General features: G+C 48.5%; 1 protein-coding gene across 1 annotated transcript in view; it reads left to right on the top strand.

Moving 5' to 3' along the window:
- Window positions 1-22,500, top strand: part of grm4 (glutamate receptor, metabotropic 4) — a 68,017-nt gene that overhangs the window by 22,154 nt on the left and 23,363 nt on the right. The window contains exons 3-5 of the mRNA XM_083668664.1: window positions 12,180-12,315; window positions 12,844-12,998; window positions 13,538-13,678. Of these exons, the coding sequence (XP_083524790.1) occupies window positions 12,180-12,315; window positions 12,844-12,998; window positions 13,538-13,678 (432 nt within the window). The remainder of the gene's footprint in view (window positions 1-12,179; window positions 12,316-12,843; window positions 12,999-13,537; window positions 13,679-22,500) is intronic.

Raw genomic sequence — 22,500 nt, 5'->3', positions numbered from 1 at the left:
TGTGTGTGTGTGTGTGTGTGTGCAGAGAAAGTTATGGAGGCTCTGTGGGGGAGTGTGTGTGTGTGTATGAAGTTATGGAGGCTCTGTGTGTGTGTGTGTGTGTGTGTGTGTGTGTGTGTGTGTGTGTGTGTGAGTGTGTGTGTGTGTGTGTGTGTGTGTGTGTGTGTGTTTGTGTGCAGAGAAAGTTATGGAGGCTCTGTGGGGGACTGTGTGTGTGTGTATGAAGTTATGGAGGCTCTGTGTGTGTGTGTGTGTGTGTGTGTGTGTGTGTGTGTGAGTGTGTGTGTGTGTGTGTGTGTGTGTGTGTGTGTGTTTGTGTGCAGAGAAAGTTATGGAGGCTCTGTGGGGGACTGTGTGTGTGTGTGTGTGTGTGTGTGTGTGTGTGTGTGTGTGTGTGTGTGTGTGTGTGTGTGTGTGTGTGTGTGTGTGTGAAGTTATGGAGGCTCTGTGAGAGTGTTTCCAATTGGATTCTGAATGAGGCGTAGGGCAAGTGATTGAGTCTGGGAGGAATCACTCGCTACAACTCTGACATAATGTCACTTTGACTCAGGGCATGTCATTTCCATTACACATGACAATCTGCTTAAAGGAACACTGTGAAAATGAAGTAGAGAGAGTGAGAGAGAGAGAGGGAGGGAGGGAGAGGCAGAGAGAAACAGAGGGGAATAAAGGAGGAAGAGAGAGAGAGGCAGTTGAAGACAGAATATTAGTTGACAGAAAGTTGGAATCATTTCTGAGACTGGAACTTTGGAATTGATTCTGTTCATGTTTCATTTGGCTGAGTAGAAAGAGAGGAGGACCGATCTGAGGACAACCTCCACCAACCTCCACCAACCTCCACCAACCTCCACCAGCCTCCACCAACCTCCACCAACCTCCACCAACCTCCACCAGCCTCCACCAACCTCCACCAACCTCCACCAGCCTCCACCAGCCTCTACCAACCTCCACCAACCTCCACCAGCCTCCACCAGCCTCTACCAACCTCCACCAACCTCCACCAGCCTCCACCAACCTCCACCAACCTCCACCAACCTCCACCAACCTCCACTCTTCATGCTGTTAACACAACCAATGAACGCAGCGCCAGCAGGCTTTGTGCATGTGTCCAACCGCACCTCAACACACCCTGGTGGGGCGACCCGCCCTCGGCTGCGTGATCAAGGGGAGAGGCCGGCCTGGTCACCCACCCAGCGCCTGTGTTTACTGGGCCAGTCCTAGGGAGGGGACCCAGCCGAGATCAATACAGCAGCCATCATCATTTGCAGGCTTTATTAATGGCTTGGCCCTCAGCTGGCAGAGAACAGGTCTCATCTGCATCCAGGCAGCCCTCCAGCTGGGGAGAGGCTCCATCCATCACCCACCTCCATGTTGGCTCTCAGCTCTGATCTAGCTACTCCAATTCACCAGAAAAACAAATACCTCAAATTCATTAATGAATTGCGTCAATGGCCTTTCAAGGCTGGCTGCCAGGGTGTATAATGACCCGGCGCGGTCTAAACGCTGGCAGCACAGCCGTTGCAACAGGCTCACCTTGCTCCCCCTCCTTGGCTCAATAACATGGTCATGAGTTTGAAGCGGGGCTAGAAGTGTGGAATTGACTGTGGTCTCATCAGCCACCCTGGAGAACAGGCCAGGAGGTGGAGCTGAATCGCTTCTCTCTTCCACGCTGTCAAATCAGATTGCAGAACGGTTTTGGATGTCGTCAAAACAGAACGTACCATAGATTCCTCTCACGGGTAGGTTGATGGGTAGGTTAATGGGTAGGTTAATGGGTAGGTTAATGGGTAGGTTGATGGGTAGGTTAATGGGTAGGTTAATGGGTAGGTTGATGGGTAGGTTAATGGGTAGGTTAATGAGTAGGTTAATGGGTAGGTTAATGGGTAGGTTAATGAGTAGGTTAATGGGTAGGTTAATGAGTAGATGAATGGGTAGGTTGGTGGGTAGATGAATGGGTAGGTTGGTGGGTAGGTTAATGGGTATGTTAATAGTAGGTTAATGGGTAGATTGAATGGGTAGGTTAATGAGTATGTTAATGGGTAGGTTGAATGGATAGGTTAATGAGTAGATGAATGAGTAGGTTGATGGGTAGGTTGGTGGGTAGGTGAATGAGTAGGTTGATGGGTAGGTTGGTGGGTAGGTGAATGAGTAGGTTGGTGGGTAGGTGAATGAGTAGGTTGGTGAGTAGGTTGGTGGGTAGGTGAATGAGTAGGTTGATGGGTAGGTTGGTGGGTAGGTGAATGAGTAGGTTGATGGGTAGGTTGGTGGGTAGGTGAATGAGTAGGTTGATGGGTAGGTTGGTGGGTAGGTGAATGAGTAGGTTGATGGGTAGGTTGGTGGGTAGGTGAATGAGTAGGTTGGTGGGTAGGTTGGTGGGTAGGTGAATGAGTAGGTTGATGGGTAGGTTGGTGGGTAGGTGAATGAGTAGGTTGATGGGTAGGTTGGTGGGTAGGTGAATGAGTAGGTTGATGGGTAGGTTGGTGGGTAGGTGAATGAGTAGGTTGGTGGGTAGGTGAATGAGTAGGTTGATGGGTAGATTGGTGGGTAGGTGAATGAGTAGGTTGATGGGTAGGTTGGTGGGTAGGTGAATGAGTAGGTTGATGGGTAGGTTGGTGGGTAGGTGAATGAGTAGGTTGGTGGGTAGGTTGGTGGGTAGGTGAATGAGTAGGTTGGTGGGTAGGTTGGTGGGTAGGTGAATGAGTAGGTTGGTGGGTAGGTGAATGAGTAGATTAATGGGTAGGTTAATGGGTGGGTTGATTCCAGGGGTTTCCGTGTTCAGTAGGAGGCTGTGTTGTGGTGGTGTAATCACACATCAACATGGTGAGTTCATTTGAATGAGCAGCACGTTAGGGACCCTGAACTGGCTGTGTGGAGGCAGGTAGCGGGGTGAGCAGCACGTTAAGGACCCTGAGCTGGCTGTGTGGAGGCAGGTAGCGGGGTGAGCAGCACGTTAGGGACCCTGAACTGGCTGTGTGGAGGCAGGTAGCGGGGTGAGCAGCACGTTAAGGACCCTGAACTGGCTGTGTGGAGGCAGGTAGCGGGGTGAGCAGCACGTTAAGGACCCTGAGCTGGCTGTGTGGAGGCAGGTAGCGGGGTGAGCAGCACGTTAGGGACCCTGAACTGGCTGTGTGGAGGCAGGTAGCGGGGTGAGCAGCACGTTAAGGACCCTGAACTGGCTGTGTGGAGGCAGGTAGCGGGGTGAGCAGCACGTTAAGGACCCTGAGCTGGTCCTAACCCTAACCCTAACCCTAACCCTAACACAGGCCCAGATGGAGTTAGGGTTAGGGTCTAGCCCTAACCCTAACCCTAACCCTAACACAGGCCCAGATGGAGTTAGGGTTAGGGTCTAACCCTAACCCTAACCCTAACCCTAACCCTAACACAGGCCCAGATGGAGTTAGGGTTAGGGTCTAACCCTAACCCTAACCCTAACCCTAACCCTAACCCTAACACAGGCCCAGATGGAGTTAGGGTTAGGGTCTAACCCTAACCCTAACCCTAACCCTAACACAGGCCCAGGTGAAGTTCTGTCTGACTCCTTTACAGGGTTATGGTGTAGTTGTGTGACTCTGTTTTACAGGGTTATGGTGTAGTTGTGTGACTCTGTTTTACAGGGTTATGGTGTAGTTGTGTGACTCTGTTTTACAGGGTTATGGTCTCTCTCTCCTCCTCTCCCCCTCCCCCTCTCTTTTTCTCCCTCTTCCTAAGCCCCAGACCGCAAGGCGGAAAGAACACATCATTATATAATGATGGTCAAGTCCTACCTGCCATGACCTCCGTGGTAGTTGACAGTGATTGGTTGTGTATTCTGTTTGTAGTCTTTGGGTACTGTGCTGTTTACACTACGGCAGGGGAGGCTGGTAGAGGCTGGAATTGGTTTGATACCATTCCTCATTCCATTCCATGCGTTACAATGAGCCCATCTTCCGATTTCTACCTCCACCAGCCTCCCCTGCAGTATAGCAACCTGCCTGCGGGCCTCTACTGCCTGCTGTCAATCCTATGTGTTGATAGAGTGGAAGATAAGTCCTCCCATAGCAACATCAGTCCACAGTGCAGTGAGCACAGCCTGGACCATTAACAGAACATTGCATGGCTCCACAGTCTCTGAAGTCATTTAAACCAAACATGCCATCAAGTCCTCGCTTGGCCTGGATTCCCCTATCAAGTGTTGTTTTACTGCAGAACGGGGAGCTGAACAATGTGAGCACTGTTCTGTGAAGTCTCGTCAGAGTTTCCAGACAAAAGTTGAAACAGAGATAAAGCTATAGGCATCAGACTGAGCCAGCGCCTTCCAACACGCCTGCATCCCCCCGGAATATCATCCTCCTCATACGTTGTGGAATGAAATATCAAATGGTGAAGGCTTTGAGGGATACTTCACCGTCATCATGAAACTACTTCTATCTTTACCTGCAGGGGCGTCTCGGGGCCCAGAGAGATTGCAGTTATGTTATGAGGTTCGTATACCAGGAAAGGCTGGTGGGTTTGATATATTCCTCATTCTATTCCATGCATTGCAATGAACCCATCCTCCGATTTCTACCTCCACCAGCCTCCCCTGATGTATACAGTAGCTAAATAGCCACAGACAATATATGCAAACACTGGTATTGATATTAGATGATAACCCCTCCAGCTGAATGTTTCTACGTGTGGTAGTCTTGTATGCCAGATTACTTGTTCTGAGGAGACTACAGCAACTGAATCTGATTATTGATTTATGAGACAATTGATATCTACCATCTTCAACAATACAGAGATTTCACTGTAGATTTGACTGTACATCATAAAAGCAGTAATCTGCAAAACATATTGCACAGAGCATAGCTGTGCTAAAATATTATATGATGAGCAATTGTCAACGATCATGCGTTAGTCATTTCTAATACTGCATTTCCATTCAAAAAGGGCAAAATGAATTGCGTACATTGTTTGAATGTCAGAGAAAATAAGAGTCAACCTAAATGTCTAAGTCAATACTAATAGACTCTGTGGTCTATTTGAACTGCTACTGATAACTGGCAATCTGGAACCCATTAGGCAAATGAGCCTGAGTATAAAGAAGGCCAGGCCAAACAGAAAGCTCTCCCTTGGTGAATGGCTGCTGGCAGCAGGAGTGACGGAGATAGGCTTATCTCCCCCACGAGGCAGAGCTAACAGTACTGCTCTGTCATCAGCACCTGGTAACCCTCCTGACAGGCTATTCCACATCAAAATAGAACTGTCCCCAAATAGACTGAAGTGATAATTGGGTTCTTTATTAACCATAATAACTATTTTGAAAGCAAACAGACAATTTTAATCAGCAATTAGCATTTTCAATCAGCTTGTGTAGAGTACATTACAGTGTGTTACTCTCTTCTTTAGCAGGAGAAACAGTGAAGTTACAGAGGTTCCAAGTCTTTTACACAGCATCTGATTTCAGCACTGAGTTACAGAAAATGAAAGAAGATTCAGTCAGAATAATAATATTCATGAATGCAGCCTAAATGTGTTGTGCACAGGCTCAAGTGTATTTCAGAGGGAAAAAGCCAGAACTAAGACTATTGCATCTGTAATGAAAATATTGCTCTTAGATTCATTTAAAAAAAAAAAAAAAATTATATTGTGCCTTTGAGTTCTTTTCATCTTGTGCTTCTTTGATGCAAAATTGGTGCAGTACAGCACTCCATAAGAACATCATAGAGGAGGTGGAATATTTCCTTTTTGCACATAAAAACCTGTAATCTTGGGGCTATGCTTTCGTCTATGATGTACTGCACAGTGCATGGCGAAACATTTTAAACACTTGAGATGGGATATAAGACATTGTTTGGAGATTAATGCAAGATATTTTTATTTTAAAAAGGAACAGAAGAAAAGCAGAAGGAATCTTAATTAGCATTGTTTCTGGAACTCCCCCAGACTGCAGGAGGCACCTGAAACCTCCTTTTAGCAGAGTAACAAAACACAACACAAAGAAGCAAAGAGCCTTTGACTCAAAGACGATATTCATGTAAATTACTTCACACATCAGTCACCGGGTTCTGCGGGTCTCCATTCCAAGTCCTTTGCAGTGTTTTTATGCTAATGTTCCCCTGGTTCTGTATTCATTATGTATACCAGAACGTGTTGATTAGCATTTCTACTACCCAGCGTAATGAAGGGGCAGACTGGGTCCGTTTGTTGTGTCTTTATTCGGCCCATATCTCTGCATGTGTGATTCCAGCAGCATAACTCTTATCTCCCAGGCAGGGCTCAGGGTTTTCCTCCTCGGGAGAAGGCGCCTGCTCTCCCAGGCAACAGGTCTCTCTAACGATGGGAGATTATGCTTGTGGCATGTCAATTATGGGGAAAAAAGGACTGGGGGAAAACTGTTGATTTATTGCCGGGAGTTGGACGATTTCTTCTATTAGGAGCTTTTCATGGCGTCTGCGGTTGCCTCCCTGCTCACGGAGAGCTGTCTCATTAGAGAGCCGTAAACAGTCAGAATACTGAATAGTAAAGCAAACATGATGATCCAGTTTGACCCAATCGTTTATCGTCATAGGATAACAAATACCGCCATGAATACCTTTATTCAGGTCATCCAACTATCTATCTATGAAGCTCATCTCACATCAGAGAACATTTAGCGACTTACAACAAATATATTTGTTTAAGTAAGTGAATCACCTATCCATCAGTCATCATAAGAAAAAGTAATCTATTCTAGGACCAGGGGCCATAGGCAGTCAAAATGCTAGAACGAGGAATAATTACTTTTCTTTTTTAATTATTCTTATTTTTTATTATTAATTTATTTACAATTGAGAAACTTGTACAGGGGGTAGAGGGGATGAATAAGTCTTTAGGAGGGACAGTTAAGATAAGTGAAGAGATGGGTCTTCAATCTATGGCAGAAGATGGGTAGTGACTGCAGTCCTGACAGCAGTGGGAAGCTCATTCCACCAGCGAGGCGCCAGAACAGTGAAAAGCCGTGACCGAGTAGTGCGACTGCTGTGGAGGCGGGGAGCCCGGCCAAGAGTGCGTTTCAGTAGTCAAGGCCAGAGATCACAAGTGTCTGGACCAAGAGTTGTGCTGCTTCTCTGGTGAGGAATAGACTTATCCTTCTGATGTTGTAGAGGAAGAATCTACAGGAGCGTGCTGTCACTGTGATGTTTGCCGCACAGGATAAGTGGTTGTCAAGGATCACTCCAAGGTTCTTGGCTGTCTGGGAGGAGGTCACAGTAGAGTTCTCTACTGTAATGGAGAAGTCTTGGAGAGGGCAGGCTTTCACCGGGAGGAAGAGCAACTCAGTCTTGTTAAGGTTGAGCTTGAAGTGGTGGGCTGACAGCCAAGCAGAAATGTCTGCGAGACACGCAGAGACATGTGTTGCCACCTGTGAGTCAGAAGGGGGGAAAGAGAGAAAGAGTTGAGTGTCGTCTGTGTAGCAGTGGTAGGAGAAACCATGTGAGGAAATTACCGAGCCAAGAGATTTGGTATAGAGGGAGAACAGTAAGGGCCCTAGGACAGAGCCCTGGGGGACCCCAGTGGTGAGGGCTTGTGGAGAGGACAGCGATCCTCACCACGTCACCTGGTAAGAGCGATCGCCAGGTAGGAGAAACGCTTCATAGAATGTTCTACAGCAGGGTATTGAGGGGTCCTGGTGGTTGGGGTCCTGGTGGTGGTTGGGGGTCCTGGTGGTGGTTGGGGGTCCTGGTGCTAACAATATGGAGGTCAGGGTAGCCCGCGGTCGTCTCCATGGACACAGGCCAGTCCAGGTCTGTGAACTGCGGCAGTTTCAGGTTTCAGGGCGACTCTTGGCGGGAAACGAATTGCAAAAGATAAACAAAAGAAGACTGTAATAAATACTGATGCAAACTATAGCCATCTAGCTCGCATAAATACAGCAAACAATTTGTATTATTGAAATGATTAGTATTTTTGAAGCTGGATGCAAATTCCTCAGCCGAACTGGGCAGGGAGAAAGCAAGCACATCACATCATAGGACAACACTCTCAACATACACAGCCAAAGACAGAATGTGTGTTTTGTGAATCCAAGGTGTGATTCTGACACAGTGAATATGATTGGTCGAGCGCCACTGACCCAGTAAAAGTGATTGGTCGAGCACTGTTGGCTCATGCAGGGCCACTTGGGGGACGCGCCTGTCATTCCAATGACCCCGTCTCCACAGCGACACACGAGCTCAGCTGAGCATGTCGCGGTAGCAGTCAGACAGGCCTGTCCATATGGTGCTGGGAGGATTCCCTCCCCCGTTTAATTAACACCTTTTGAAGGTGAGCAGTGGTGCCTTTTAGGAAGGACACGTCACACCTGAGCCAAACGTTCTCCCAGGGAGGGACAGGCTGGCCTGGCCAAACGTTCTCCCAGGGAGGGACAGGCTGGCCTGGCCAAACGTTCTCCCAGGGAGGGACAGGCTGGCCTGGCCAAACGTTCTCCCAGGGAGGGACAGGCTGGCTAAACGTTTCGCTGCAGAACAGTTTGATATCGAATGGCTTATGATGATCAACAGCAGAGCACACAGCCATGCCAGGCTTACTCATACACCGTGTGTACACACTGAACTGAACTGTGAGGTCACTGTGATCACATGTTTAGTAATATCTACACAACTCTCTCTCTCTGTGGCCAGGAGTCGATACAGTACGTACTGTAGTCCATTTTACGATAGCCATCACACAACCATAGAAAAAAACTGTTTGAACATCTCTCATCTGGGGCTACCGTAAGCCTGATGGATTATGTGTCCAACCCTGATGGATTTGGCATCAAACTCAGACAAACTGCAGGATGAGATTAAGGTTAATGTTAGATGGGGAGTCTGTGTTTCACTGTTCTAGCTACAGGTTCTCCTGCCAACTGCAGTACGGGCTTTAGAACACAGCGGAGACGTTAGCAGATAAAGTACTCCCAGTCACTGGACCTCCTGTACCTGTACATTGAATATCAGTGCACAGGGCACTTCCACTCCCACCCGGGGCGGCTCCGGCTCCCATCGACGGAGGGAGGTCAGGAGGAAGTCAACTCCTCTGATTGAAACCTCTTCCCTCTGCGCAGCTTTGGCCCCACAGGCAGGAACACTCTGCGGCAGGTCAGGGGGGGGGCCAGGGGGGGCCACGGCTCGAGAGGAGCGCGCTAAGTAGTGTTACGCCAGTCAACTGTACTTGAGGCTGGAGTGGCAGAAGGTTGGTGTCGTTTGGTAGCGATGCTATCTTTCAGAATACAGAGCCCTCCGTGATAAGGTTTCTTCTTTTGTCTCTGTACTGGGTTTTAAATCAAACGATGACTACGAGATTAAAGTTCTTGGCTTTTATGAGAGTTGGTTTCACCGTTTAGAAATGACATTTCTAACACTTTCCTGCCCCCTCCCAGGTTTTGCTGTCCCCGTGTGGTCTACTATATGAATACCAATTATTATATTTTGATGCAGCATCAATGCAACTGTGCACTATTGACACTGATCCTGTAGTCTACTCATGTTTACAACAACAACAACAAACTTTTACACAAGAGAACATAGCGGCATATCTATCACACAGTCTCTGCTCTGCAGAAACAACTCTCACACCGGTGCCAAGAGGACAGGGGGAGGGAGGGGCATGGTGACAGGGGGAGGGGCATGGTGACAGGGGGAGGGAGGGGCGTGGTGACAGGGGGAGGGAGGGGCATGGTGACAGGGGGAGGGAGGGGCGTGGTGACAGGGGGAGGGAGGGGCATGGTGACAGGGGGAGGGAGGGGCGTGGTGACAGGGGGAGGGAGGGGCATGGTGACAGGGGGAGGGAGGGGCGTGGTGACAGGGGGAGGGAGGGGCATGGTGACAGGGGGAGGGGCATGGTGACAGGGGAAGGGAGGGGCATGGTGACAGGGAGGAGGAGGGGCATGGTGACAGGGAGGAGGAGGGGCGTGGTGACAGGGGGAGGGGCATGGTGACAGGGAGGAGGAGGGGCGTGGTGACAGGGGGAGGGGCATGGTGACAGGGAGGAGGAGGGGCGTGGTGACAGGGGGAGGGGCATGGTGACAGGGAGGAGGAGGGGCGTGGTGACAGGGGGAGGGGCATGGTGACAGGGAGGGAACAGATAGTTAATTTGTTCTGTCCTCTTATTTTATACACTTGGCAGAGCGAACAAGATCCACCACCCCAACCCCACCCCTCACCCCCACCCCCACCCCCACCCCCCCACATCACCCCTTCAAGCCTCTGCATTCCGTTCAAATCACTTATTAGTAATTACAATTATTTTGTATCACATCTTTCTTTAAATGAAGAACTGGGGTAACTGAAGGGCGCTTGCCATTTTGTGCGTAGTCAAAGAGCACTAAATAATTAGGTCATTGTTTCAATCAGAATCAGACACACTTATATGACACAAACAGGCAGTTGTAATTAATTAGTCTAAGTGTAATGAATGAATTCACTTAACAGCTATCAAAAGATAGATTCATCTTCTGCCATAGAAAGATTGTTCTGTATTTCACAGGGGGGGTTGGCGGGGATGCAGGACATTCACAAATCTACGTAGGGACAACTGCTGTGGTTCTGGGGGAGGGAGGGGGGGGGGGGGGGGGGGATGGTCTGCTGTCTGCAGGCTCAGCTCAGAACCGGCCCAGTGACTCACGGGCCCACTCTGGGCCCACTCCATGGTATGGGGATTGTATGAGCACATCCATACCAACATAATCCAGATGCTGGATGGAAGCAACAACAGCGCAGAGATGACCCATTATTGCCCTATACAGTAATATAACTCACTGAAATCCATATAAATACAACAATAGAAAAAAGACTGATACAAATGAACAGTCCAACTTAAACAGAAGGAAGGTATGAAGAACGAGCCCCCAAAGGCAATTATCTGGCCCAGCGGCTCCACAGGCTAAACACACAGAGACATGCAAACAATAGAGGAGAAGTACAATTATGAAACCCATCGGAGCATAACAACAACAAATTGTGTTTTCAGGCTAAAGCGGTTGTATTTTTTATTTAATTGAACATGAACTCAGCTTGGACTGAGCATTGGGATATATCGAAGCCCTCAAGCTTCAAAGTACTCCTACAACAACACAGACCTAATACTGTACAGTTCGTTCAACAGTCTTTTGAAATGGAACTCAAGGCAGGAATTTTTATCGTTTTTTATCAACTATCATTGGGTGGTTACATTTACTGGAAGCACTGAATTGTCTTTATCTCTCTTTAGTGAGAGTAGAGGCTGCCTCCTCTTAGAGAGAATACATTGTGTTGGTATTCATGTAATCTCATTATGCTCTATAATATACTTTCCAGACACTGACAGTGAAAAACATTAGGCAGAGAAAACTGTCTAGTTTTAGGGAATCAGAATTGTAGATTGCCACGGATCTGAGGAAATAGACACAAACACAGTTCTGATTCTGTGAGCTTTAATGAGAGTGGAAATTAAACCACAAACCTGGTCGCTCTCAGCAGTGAGTTCAGAACGGCGAGAATGAGAATGATGCTGTGGATTCTGGAATGGAACATCTGAACAGCAGGTTGATCAGTGGATGGAGAACAACGCAGTGTTCCATGGTTCTATGGTTCTATCTGCAGAGCTTTGAGCCTATGATGAACCTCTCTATGGAGTTAAGCTCTGCCTTATTGGTGAGTGAGCAGCTGAGATCTTCTGGGATTGGTTAGTTTCATGTCCACGTCAGGAGCACAGAGGAGAAAGCTCACAGCTATAACCGTCTTCTCCCAAGTACTGTGAAACACTAAAACTTCTCTCCGCTGTTCTGTGACGTTTGTAATAAAAGCGCTGTCGATTACCACGCCGCAAGCTTTCTCCGCCGATAGTTTGACTCACATCTCTAATTTCAGTTTTTCATTTGATGCTGTGCTCTTCCCTATGGCTCAAGTGTCTTGATGAAAGCCGTCCTTGATAAGGGCAGCTTCAAAACGAACAAGATTCCAGTGATGTGTCAGACTTCTCCAGCGCGCCCCACTGCGTCGCAACAGACACAGATGCTGGAGGATTCTCAGCAGAGAAGAACGAGGCTGTTGTATCAGTGATCCTCTGATGCCTCAAGTAGAAACTCTGTAAAATGTCCTCCATTTCTGTCTCCATTCCACGCTTAACCTGCCACTAAAATACTGTGTGTGTGTGTGTGTGTGTGTGTGTGTGTGTGCGTGCGTGTGTGTGTGTGTGTGTTTCCTCCTTCTCCTTTCTAGGGAGTGTGTGCATCTCTCAGTCGGTCAAAATCCCCCGGGAGGCCAGACAGGGAGAGTTCGACAAGGTCATTCGGAGACTCAGAGAAAACCCAAACGCTCGTGTGGTCATCATCTTTGCTAACGAGGACGATATAAGGTAAAATCATACCTACAGTATGTAAGAAAACAACCAACACAAAATAGTCTCATCATAAGCAACACACATAAACAACACATGCTTTATTAATCAAAGGCCACTCAATCTCCAGATATTCTCCTACTGCCAACATTAGATTCACAGTGGTGCTAACGCATGTAAAATGATAATATCTTTAAGACAGCGGGACACATTGGTCTTTATCGTTTACTCTAGTGTTTCTCTGCCAGACATCAGTACTGCTGTCAGCTCTGCTATGACACACGTTTCCATCAATTATTAACCCACCAACTGCCAAAGAGTTCTGGAACACTCACCACCTAGAGTGCCAAGTGTTTTTATGTGGTATTTACTAGCAACGATACTTTGATTGGCTACAAAATGAACCATCATAACTCATGCAGTTTTGGTGAATAAAATCACCCTCGGAACTGAATGAGTTAACGACTCTGTTTGAGAAGTGTGGTAATAGCTGTACCTGTTCTGTACCTGTTGTTCTGTATCCGTACCTGTTCTGTACCTGTCCAGGCGTCTGCTGCATGCTGCCAGGAAGGCCAATCAGACGGGCCACTTCATCTGGGTGGGCTCAGACAGCTGGGGGTCCAAGATCTCCCCCGTCCTCCACCAGGAGGAGATGGCAGAGGGCGCTGTCACCATCCTGCCAAAGCGGCAGTCCATCAGAGGTGAGGGGGCGGGGGGGCTAGAGCAAACTAGGATTCACACACACACACACACACACACACACACACACACACGCACACATGCGTAAACACACACACACACACACACACACACACACACATGCACACACACACGCACACGTGCATAAACACACACACACACACACGCATAAACACACACACATGCACGCGTAAACACACACACACACATGCACATAAACACATACATACATGTACACACACACACATGAAAACACACACACGCATGAATACACACGCTTAAACACAGCTAGCCACAGCTCTATCACACGGTCCACTGTTAGGTGTCAGAAACTCTGTGTGTCAGAATGTTCAATTCCAGAGCAAGTCACTGCGTTGTCTCAGATGTCAGTAGCCGTCTGATCCTGGTTGGGTGACACTGAGCCCATCCATCTGATCCTGGTTGGGTGACACTGAGCCCATCCATCTGATCCTGGTTGGGTGACACTGAGCCCATCCATCTGATCCTGGTTGGGTGACACTGAACCCATCGATCTGCACAGGGTTCGATCGCTACTTCATCAGCCGCACGCTGGAGAACAACCGGAGGAACATCTGGTTCGCAGAGTTCTGGGAGAACAACTTCAGCTGCAAACTCAGCCGCCACGCCCTGAAGAAAGGCTCGGGACTCAAAAAATGCACAAGTAAGACATTTTCCTCTCTCTGAAAATGTACATCTATCAAGCTAAATTGCTTGTCCTTTTTTTTGGGGGGGGAGGGGGTACACTGTATGTCTTGAAGGCAATCACAGATTTGGCAGCATCGTTGTGTGCAGAATGACCCTCGACAACATATCGTGCACCCTTCTAAAACTAGAGCAATAGATTCCTCCTCTTCTTCTTCCCGTTGCTCCAGACGTCTACAGTGTTGTACAGGAGGGAGTTTAGCCACGCTAACAACCTAGCGACGTAGCTGGACTGCACGGTTAAACACCTCCTCCTCCACCTCCACCTCCATCACTTCCACCTCCTCCTCCACCTCCTCCTCCACCACCACCTCCACTTTACCCTCCACCTCCTCCTCCACCTCCACTTCACCCTACACCTCCTCCTCCACCTCCACCTCCACCTCCTCTACCTCCACCACCTCCTCCTCCACCTCCACCTCCTCCACCTCCACCTCCACCTCCTCCTCCACCTCCACCTCTACCTCCACCTCCTCCTCCTCCACCACCTCCACCTCCTCCTCCACCTCCTCCTCTACCTCCACCTGCACTTCACCCTCCACCTCCTCCTCCTCCACCTCCACCTCCACCTCCTCCTCCACTTCTACCTCCACCTCCTCCACCTCCACCTCCTCCCCCTCCACCTCCTCCTCCTCCACCTCCACACATCACCTCCACCCCCACCTCCACTTCCTCCTCCACCTCCATCACCTCCATTTCACCTCCACCTCCTCCTCCTCCACCTCTTCCACCTCTTCCACCTCTTCCACCTCCACCTCCACCTCCACCTCCACCTCCACCTCCAGGCTCCCTGACAGATGCTGACCAGCTGGGCTGTGGCATGCTCTCTTCTGGTATCCTGGAGATTGTTTGACCATCTCAATTCATATCAGCCTTTCCAACATGGCTGTGAGCTCTAGTTTTCTCTCTCTTCTAGACTGTTCCGTCTGTCTCCCGCAACAGGCTGCTTGTTACAGTAGCACCACCAAAGTGTTCTTCATCTGCCCCTGTAGGGGAACCCTTTTTGGTGCTTTGTAGAACCCTTTTATAATGGTTCTGTGTGGAACAGTCTACAAACGCTTCTACCTAGAGGGTTCTACGTGAGAGGGTTCTGTCTAACCAAAAAGGGTTCTTTATTTGTTGCTAATATCTCAATAACCAATGTCCTGTGATGTTGGTTTTTGTTTGATTCTAACTGTATTACATCTATGCTCGTGTTCATGTACATACAGCATCACTACTGTAACCCTGGCAACACTGCCCATCACAGCTGTATTCCTCTGTGTGTATCAGCTTGGTGGGTTTCTACAGACCTGGGGCATCCTTCCTGGAAACATCAACTGATTGGAGGCAATCTCTCCTCTCCTCCATCTCTCCTCCATCTCTCCTCCATCTCTCCTCCCCTCCAGCAGTAATGAAAGGAAGCACCAATGAAATGGTGTGTGTGTGATTTGAGAGCGTCAGAGCCTGGAGAAGAGCAGGGAGAAGACAGCACTGTGTCTGGGGAAACCATGGCAAAGCAAGACGTCAACAGATCAATGAACGCAACAGGAAAGCCATTTGCTAGGGCCTCGATCATTAATCATGGACAGTGCTTTGTACATGAATTAATTGGCCATTAATTGATGTTAACCACCGATTCAGAGTTGTTAATCAATACCCTACTTCCTGTTAGGAGCCCCATCCTTAAGACCAAAATGGGCTTTGCTGTGTGGGATCTGTGATGTCATGGCTGTGTGGGATCTGTGATGTCATGGCTGTGTGGGATCTGTGATGTCATGGCTGTGTGGGATCTGTGATGTCATGGCTGTGTGGGATCTGTGATTCTACATTGAAATACTGTACAACGCCAGTTGTTGCGCTAATGTGTGAGGTGCATGGAAATAAATATATCTAAATACATATATATTTCCTTATATAAATATGGAAATGATTTTGGTTGGATTGTGTGTAAAAGTCAGTTGCTTGGCTTGGTGGCTGGCTGCCACTCAGCCTCGGTCTCGGGGCCACGGGCCATCCTCCAGGTGCCTCTCTGAGCCTCTGGAGGATCTGCAGTTTGCTCTTCAAGGCTCCGGGAGGACCACAGGGGGGCACGGGTGAGGGAGAGGAATAATCAATGTCCTCAGAGAGCTCTGCTTGCTCAGCGTGATCAAAGAGAGAGAGAGAGAGGGAGCAGGCAGGCAGGCAAGCGAGGGGGGGACTGACTGACTGACTGACTGGGAGAGGCAGAAGACTAGTCTTTTATCTGTGAATGAGGAGGATACACAAGTGATATCGATTAATGACGAGAGGAGCAGGACGGTAGAACACCAGTGGAGGCTGGTGGAGGTAGAACACCAGGGGAGGCTGGTGGAGGTAGAACACCAGGGGAGGCTGGTGGAGGTAGAGCACCAGGGGAGGCTGGTGGAGGTAGAACACCAGGGGAGGCTGGTGGAGGTAGAACACCAGGGGAGGCTGAGAGAGGTAGAACACCAGGGGAGGCTGGTGGAGGTAGAAATCGGAGGACAGGCTCATTATAACGCATGAATGAGCAATGGCATTGAACACGTGTGATTTATACCATTCCTCATTCCGTTCCATGCATTACAATGAGCCTGTCCTCTGATTTCTACCTCCACCAGCCTCCATTGGTAGAGGCCTTCTCTCTCCTGGGGTTTCATGTTTCCAGCTAATTAATAACAGAGAGATCAGCATGCTGTAGAGCAACACAGGCTCAGGTTCAGGTTACTTTATTTGGACCCGTAGGTAGATTTGTTTTGCAGTAAATGAGTCATCCATCTTGACACACATTTTAGAAACAACACATACAGTAACATCAATAAAACAACATCAAGACAAGCTTTGTTCTGCACTTTGGGACTAGAAACCTTCGTCCAGAAGGAAGAAGCTGAAATTCACCGTGTAAAGGGTGGGAGTCGTCATTTAAAATGGAGCCGCTGTGACCGTCTGGTGTACAGGGACGCGGGGTTCAGCTGTGACTCACCAATCAGCCTACTAGACCATTTGACAATTTGAGTCAGAGAGTTTCTGTTCTTTAAGGATAGGTTTGGGAACAAAGACAAAGATAAAGTCGATTCAATAAAAGCAGGGTAGGATAAAGTCATCATGGTTTTGTTAATGTGGAAATCGGACAAACAAAACAAACGCTGGTGCCCCTTTTTGCACATGGCTTCACAATTTGCTTCAAAATTCAGTTTTGAGTCAATAATTGTCCCAAGATATTTGTAAAATTGCACACATTCTACTGTCTGACCCTGAATGGATGTGGCGTCATGTGTGTTGGCCTGCCTTCTAAAACCAATGATCATGTCTTTCGTCTTAGATGTGTTTAATGACAAAGTCGTGGATGACCGGGCTGTGTCTTATTGTCCTGGAGCTGACTAACAATAACAGAGTCATCTGCATACTTTTCCTATTTTCACATCTGTTCGAACACGTTGACACGTGACATGTTTCTGTAGAGGATAAATAATAGAGGTGAAAGCAGACATCCTTGTGGGGAGCCAGTTGTGGAGCAAACTTGGTCAGACAGAATCCCATTTCTAAAAGCCTTCTGGTTAAAATATGGGGTCAAGAGCATGCTCAGTTTTCCTTCAGATTTCTGACCTTACCAATTGTTCGAAGAACAAACATTTATGTGAGAGCAACCGGTCTAGAATCATTAAGAGTTTTGGGGCGACTGGATTTGGGAACAGGGATGCCCACAGCATCCTTCCATGCCTCAGGTACATCCTACCAGGCCTCAGGTACATCATTCCAGGCCTCAGGTACATCCTACCAGGCCTCAGGTACATCCTTCCAGGCCTCAGGTACATCCTACCAGGTCTCAGGTACATCCTACCAGGTCTCAGGTACATCCTACCAGGCCTCAGGTACATCCTTCCAGGTCTCAGGTACATCCTTCCAGGCCTCAGGTACATCCTACCAGGCCTCAGGTACATCCTACCAGGCCTCAGGTACATCCTTCCAGGCCTCAGGTACATCCTACCAGGCCTCAGGTACATCCTACCAGGCCTCAGGTACACGCTGTTCCTGTAAAGACTTATTACAAATGTGGTGGAATACAGGACTTTTTTGCACAAGATTTAAGTAAACGACCACAGATGTTGTCAGGTCCATGACTCTTATTTACTCTTACCAAGAGAAAGGCCTGTATTATCTTCCAGTTTATAACTCCTGAATTTCATTACTAAAATCAAATGTATCAAAACAATTATAGAAACAATTAAGAGCATTAGCAAACTCAGTATCTGAATTGAAGTAATTCGGGGTGACCTGACTGCTGCTCTCTGAATTCCGGAGGCCTGCTATAGTTTTCATGCTAGACCAGGCTGAGCCAAGGTTATTTGCAGCCATCTTGTTCTCTAGTTCAGATTTATAATTCTGTTTTGCTTTTAAAATGTCTCTGTTCAGCTCCTTGGTAGCTATATGCAGATCAGAGGCTGCTCGCTGTTTAAAAGCAAGTTTCTTTTCCTGTGTGCTGGACTGAACAGATTTGGTCACCCACGGTTTGTAATTAGGGTAAATTTCAACTCGCTTACAAGGAATGATCATATCCCTACAAAAGGCAGCATATGAACATGTTACATCAACACGTTTGTCCAAATCATCACCACAAGACTGTTTAAACATGTCCCAGCCAGCGCAGTCAGAACATTCCTACAGGCAGAGCACAGATTCTGTCAAGTCCTTTGTCTGTGCTTACTCTCTCTTTAAAAACGTTTCATGTATGGGCAGTAGATCACACAGTTATGCAGAACCCAGTGGTGGTAGTGGGAGTGATTTATAAGCGTCCTTTACTGAACCATAGCAAAAATATAATGCCTTATCCCGCCTGGTTGGACAGGAGACATATTGGTAAAAGTTTGTAAGTGTTTTTTTAAGGGAGACATGGTTAAAATCAATATGAAGTTTGGTGCATCTGGTACATGGAAGACAGTGCTGGAGGCACCCACAGACGCTGAGCAGCCCCCTCCTTCTGCTCTGTCTGTGTCATACTACAGCAGGCTGGGATAGGATGTTACACCAGGCTGATGATGATGTCATCATGTGTCTGATACATGCAGCTATGTTTAGACCAGGGGAGGCTGGCGGAGGTAGAAATCGGAGGACAGGCTCATTGTAATGCATGGAATGGAATGAGGAAGGGTATCAAACACGTGTTCTGTTTGAGAACACGTATTTCTTCCATTTGAGCCAGTGAGACGGATACAGACGTGGATGGAAAGGGTTCAACCAAATTGAAGGGGTCGTGGGGGGGTCAACCGCCAGCGCCCGGAGAGGTCAGCGGGGTCGGAGCATGACACACTGTCACAAACTGCTGCGTGCCACCTGAGAGCGGGAGACGCCCTCGCTGCAGCCTCACTCTAATCTGAATGGATTTCTCTCCAGGCAGCAGGCCAGCGCCAGAGTGGGTGGGCGTGCTGCGAATCACCAATGAGATTACAGAGGGCCTTGGTGGAGTAGAGAGAGAGAGAGAAAGAGGGGGGCGGGGGGGAGGGATGGAGAGACAGACAGAGAGGGGGGGGTGGAGAGAGAGACAGAGAGAGAGAGAGAGTGAAAGGGGGGGGAGAGGGATGGAGAGAGAGAGGGGGGGGGGACGGAGAGAGAGAGAGGGGGGATGGAAAGAGAGGGATGGAGAGAGAGAGGGGGGGTGGAGAGACAGAGTGAGAGAGAGGGGGGGGTGGAGAGACAGAGTGAGAGAGGGGGGGGGGTGGAGAGAGAGGGATAGAGAGAGAGAGAGAAAGAGAGAGAGAAAGAGAGAGAGAGAGAGAGGGGGGGCAAATACCAAGTTGGTGTGTGTGGGCCGCCATCCCTCCATCTGCAAGAGAGATATCACTCTCTCCCTCTCTCCCTCCCTCCCTCCCTCTCTTTCCATCTCTCCCTCCCTCTCTCTCCCTCTCTCCCTTTCTCCCTCCCTCTCTCCCTCCCTCCCTCCCTCCCTCTCCATCTCTCCCTCCCTCTCTCTCCCTCTCTCTCCCTTTCTCTCTCCCTCCCTCTCTCTCCCTCTCCGGCCCGCAGCCTATCCACATCAGCCACACTGTGGCAGTAACGCGGAGGCGCCGTGGAGCTCCATTACAGAGGCGTAACCTCCTCCTCTAATTGGTGCATTTCAAAGACGTGGCGACTTTATCAGGGGTGGGGAATCGCCTCTGGTCTGCTGCAGGAAACAGAGATACAGGACATGGAAGATGAGAGATGGGCAGAGCAGACAGACGTCCATTCATTTGGGGCCCGTTGGAGTAGCTTTGGTGAGATAAGGAAGCTGACTGGGTCCCCTCTCAGGTCAGTGGATGGACCAGGAATGAACAGCAATATGCAAAGTCTCTGCAGAGCAGGAACAGTCTTTCCATTTATGACATGAGCAGAGAACCTGAATGACGGAATGTCACAGTGTCATGTTTGTATTTTTAATCAAATGTGAATCTAGTGAAGAGACTCTGAAGCTCTTAGTAGTGAAGCTGGCTAGTTTAGCACAACAAGGACAACCACAGCATTCACTCTGTCATCAACCTGAGGAAACCCAAGTCCAGTCCACTTCAACACCAGGCTGAACATTAGAGGAGGCTGGTGGAGGTAGAACATTAGAGGAGGCTGATGGAGGTAGAACATTAGAGGAGGCTGGTGGAGGTGGAACATTAGAGGAGGCTGGTGGAGGTGGAACATTAGAGGAGGCTGGTGGAGGTGGAACATTAGAGGAGGTTGGTGGAGGTGGAACATTAGAGGAGGCTGGTGGAGGTGGAACATTAGAGGAGGCTGGTGGAGGTGGAACATTAGAGGAGGCTGGTGGAGGTGGAACATTAGAGGAGGCTGGTGGAGGTTGAACATTAGAGGAGACTGGTGGAGGTGGAACATTAGAGGAGGCTGGTGGAGGTGGAACATTAGAGGAGGCTGGTGGAGGTGGAACATTAGAGGAGGCTGGTGGAGGTGGAACATTAGAGGAGGCTGGTGGAGGTTGAACATTAGAGGAGGCTGGTGGAGGTGGAACATTAGAGGAGGCTGGTGGAGGTGGAACATTAGAGGAGGCTGGTGGAGGTGGAACATTAGAGGAGGCTGGTGGAGGTGGAACATTAGAGGAGGCTGATGGAGGCAGACATCGGAGGACAGGCTCATTGTAATGCACGGAACAGAATGAGGAATGGTATCAAACACACCAAATCCCCGTCAAATTCCTCACCATGCACTTTTAAACTCACAATGCTTAATTAAATTCCTTTTGCCAGGTATATAAATGCATTGGGCATTCTCATTAGCTTGCCCGTGATAATTACTCTATTGTTAGGGTTAATTATCTAAATTGAACACTCATGCAGTCGTTATCTCACTGTTCCATACAGCGCAGGAAGTACCAACGCAGACCAACGCCTCCTCACCAGGAGTTGAGATTGACAGGTTGTTTCTCCTCCCCCTGCCTGCCCCCCCGACGCCTGGCAGCAATTAACTGTTACAATGAACACCCTGACAACCGAGGCCAGGATTAATAAACACCTATCATAAGTGATTACATTCTCTACAATGGTGGATTACTCCTGTCCCCAGATTGGCTGTCTCTATTCCCTGCCTCTCCTCCCAAGGTTTTGCTGTCTTCCTTGGCTGTATTGACCAGTGTAGAACAGCCACGGAAGAAAATGTACTGAACTCCGGAACTACAAGACAGGGAACATAACAGGTGAAGCTTACATAAGATATGGATGAAGTCTTCCTGTACAGTTTCGTTTTGGCCGGAACCCTATCTTTGATATCAACATCATAACTCGGTGTTTGGCACAGATCTCTCGTTGACCTCGATGTGTGATTCAGGTGAACATCAGAGCTACATGCACGGACCTCAAGTTAGGGTTTCGGCCTTTGTGGACAAAACCTTCCAGAAGAAAATCCATGTTTTCCTAGAGAGGCAGAAAGAGTTTCTGTTTTTGCTAATTGGATTTCTCGGAGGAGAAGCTGTTGCACTTCAGATATTGGCATTGATTTGCTCCTCCGCTGCGGTTCAGGCATTTACCTTCTAGCTAATTGTGAGAGGCAGAGCCCTGTCAGAGCAGGGAGGGCCGGGCTCACCGGAGGGAGGGCCGGGCTCACCGGAGGAAAAGCATTTGGTTCAATGTCATTTGGCCTTTTGCCACTCCTTCCATTAAAATGTCCTACTCTTTTTAAGTGGCTCAAACAGAACGGCCTAACCAAACTTTGCTGAGTTACTTTACACATCTGGGACCACTACTATTGCCACTTCACACTGACAAAGAGTTGAGAAGATGCCTAGGAGTCTGTCATTATAAGAACACAGCGTGCTCTGGGGAGGCGGTGGAGGACGGATCCTTGTGATGCAGGGACTGGAACAGGGAATGGTTCAACGCATCAAACATTTTTACATGTCAGTCATTTAGGAGATGCGTTTATCCAAAGCCACTTACAGTTACAAGTACATTTGTCTCAGGGAATCAACTACACTCTGTCACAGTCCTGGAGAAAGGAAGAAAACAAGTTTTTTGTTTTTTTTCTTCTTCAAAAGTTCAGGTTATGTACACCTAGGGTGTTAGGGGGTGGGGAGGTCTGAGGAGGAGGAGAGGAGAGAGGGATGGATAAAAGGTGTTAGGGGGTGGAGAGGTCTGAGAAGGAGGAGCCCAGGTGTAGCCTAAAGAGACAGGTCTTTAGTCTACATCCATTACAATGATCCCATCTTCAGATGTCCTCACCAGCTTCTCTGGTATCAGAACAATACTGTTCATATCTGGTACCAGAACCATCTCTGGTACCAGAACAATACAGTTCATCTGGTACCAGAACAATACCGTTCATCTCTGGTAC

This window comes from Argentina silus, assembly GCF_951799395.1.
Source record: "Argentina silus genome assembly, chromosome: 4".
Classification (NCBI taxonomy): Eukaryota; Metazoa; Chordata; class Actinopteri; order Argentiniformes; family Argentinidae; genus Argentina; species Argentina silus.
The sequence above is the reverse complement of the archived record's forward strand: the minus strand, read 5'-3'. Positions and strand labels throughout refer to the sequence as shown.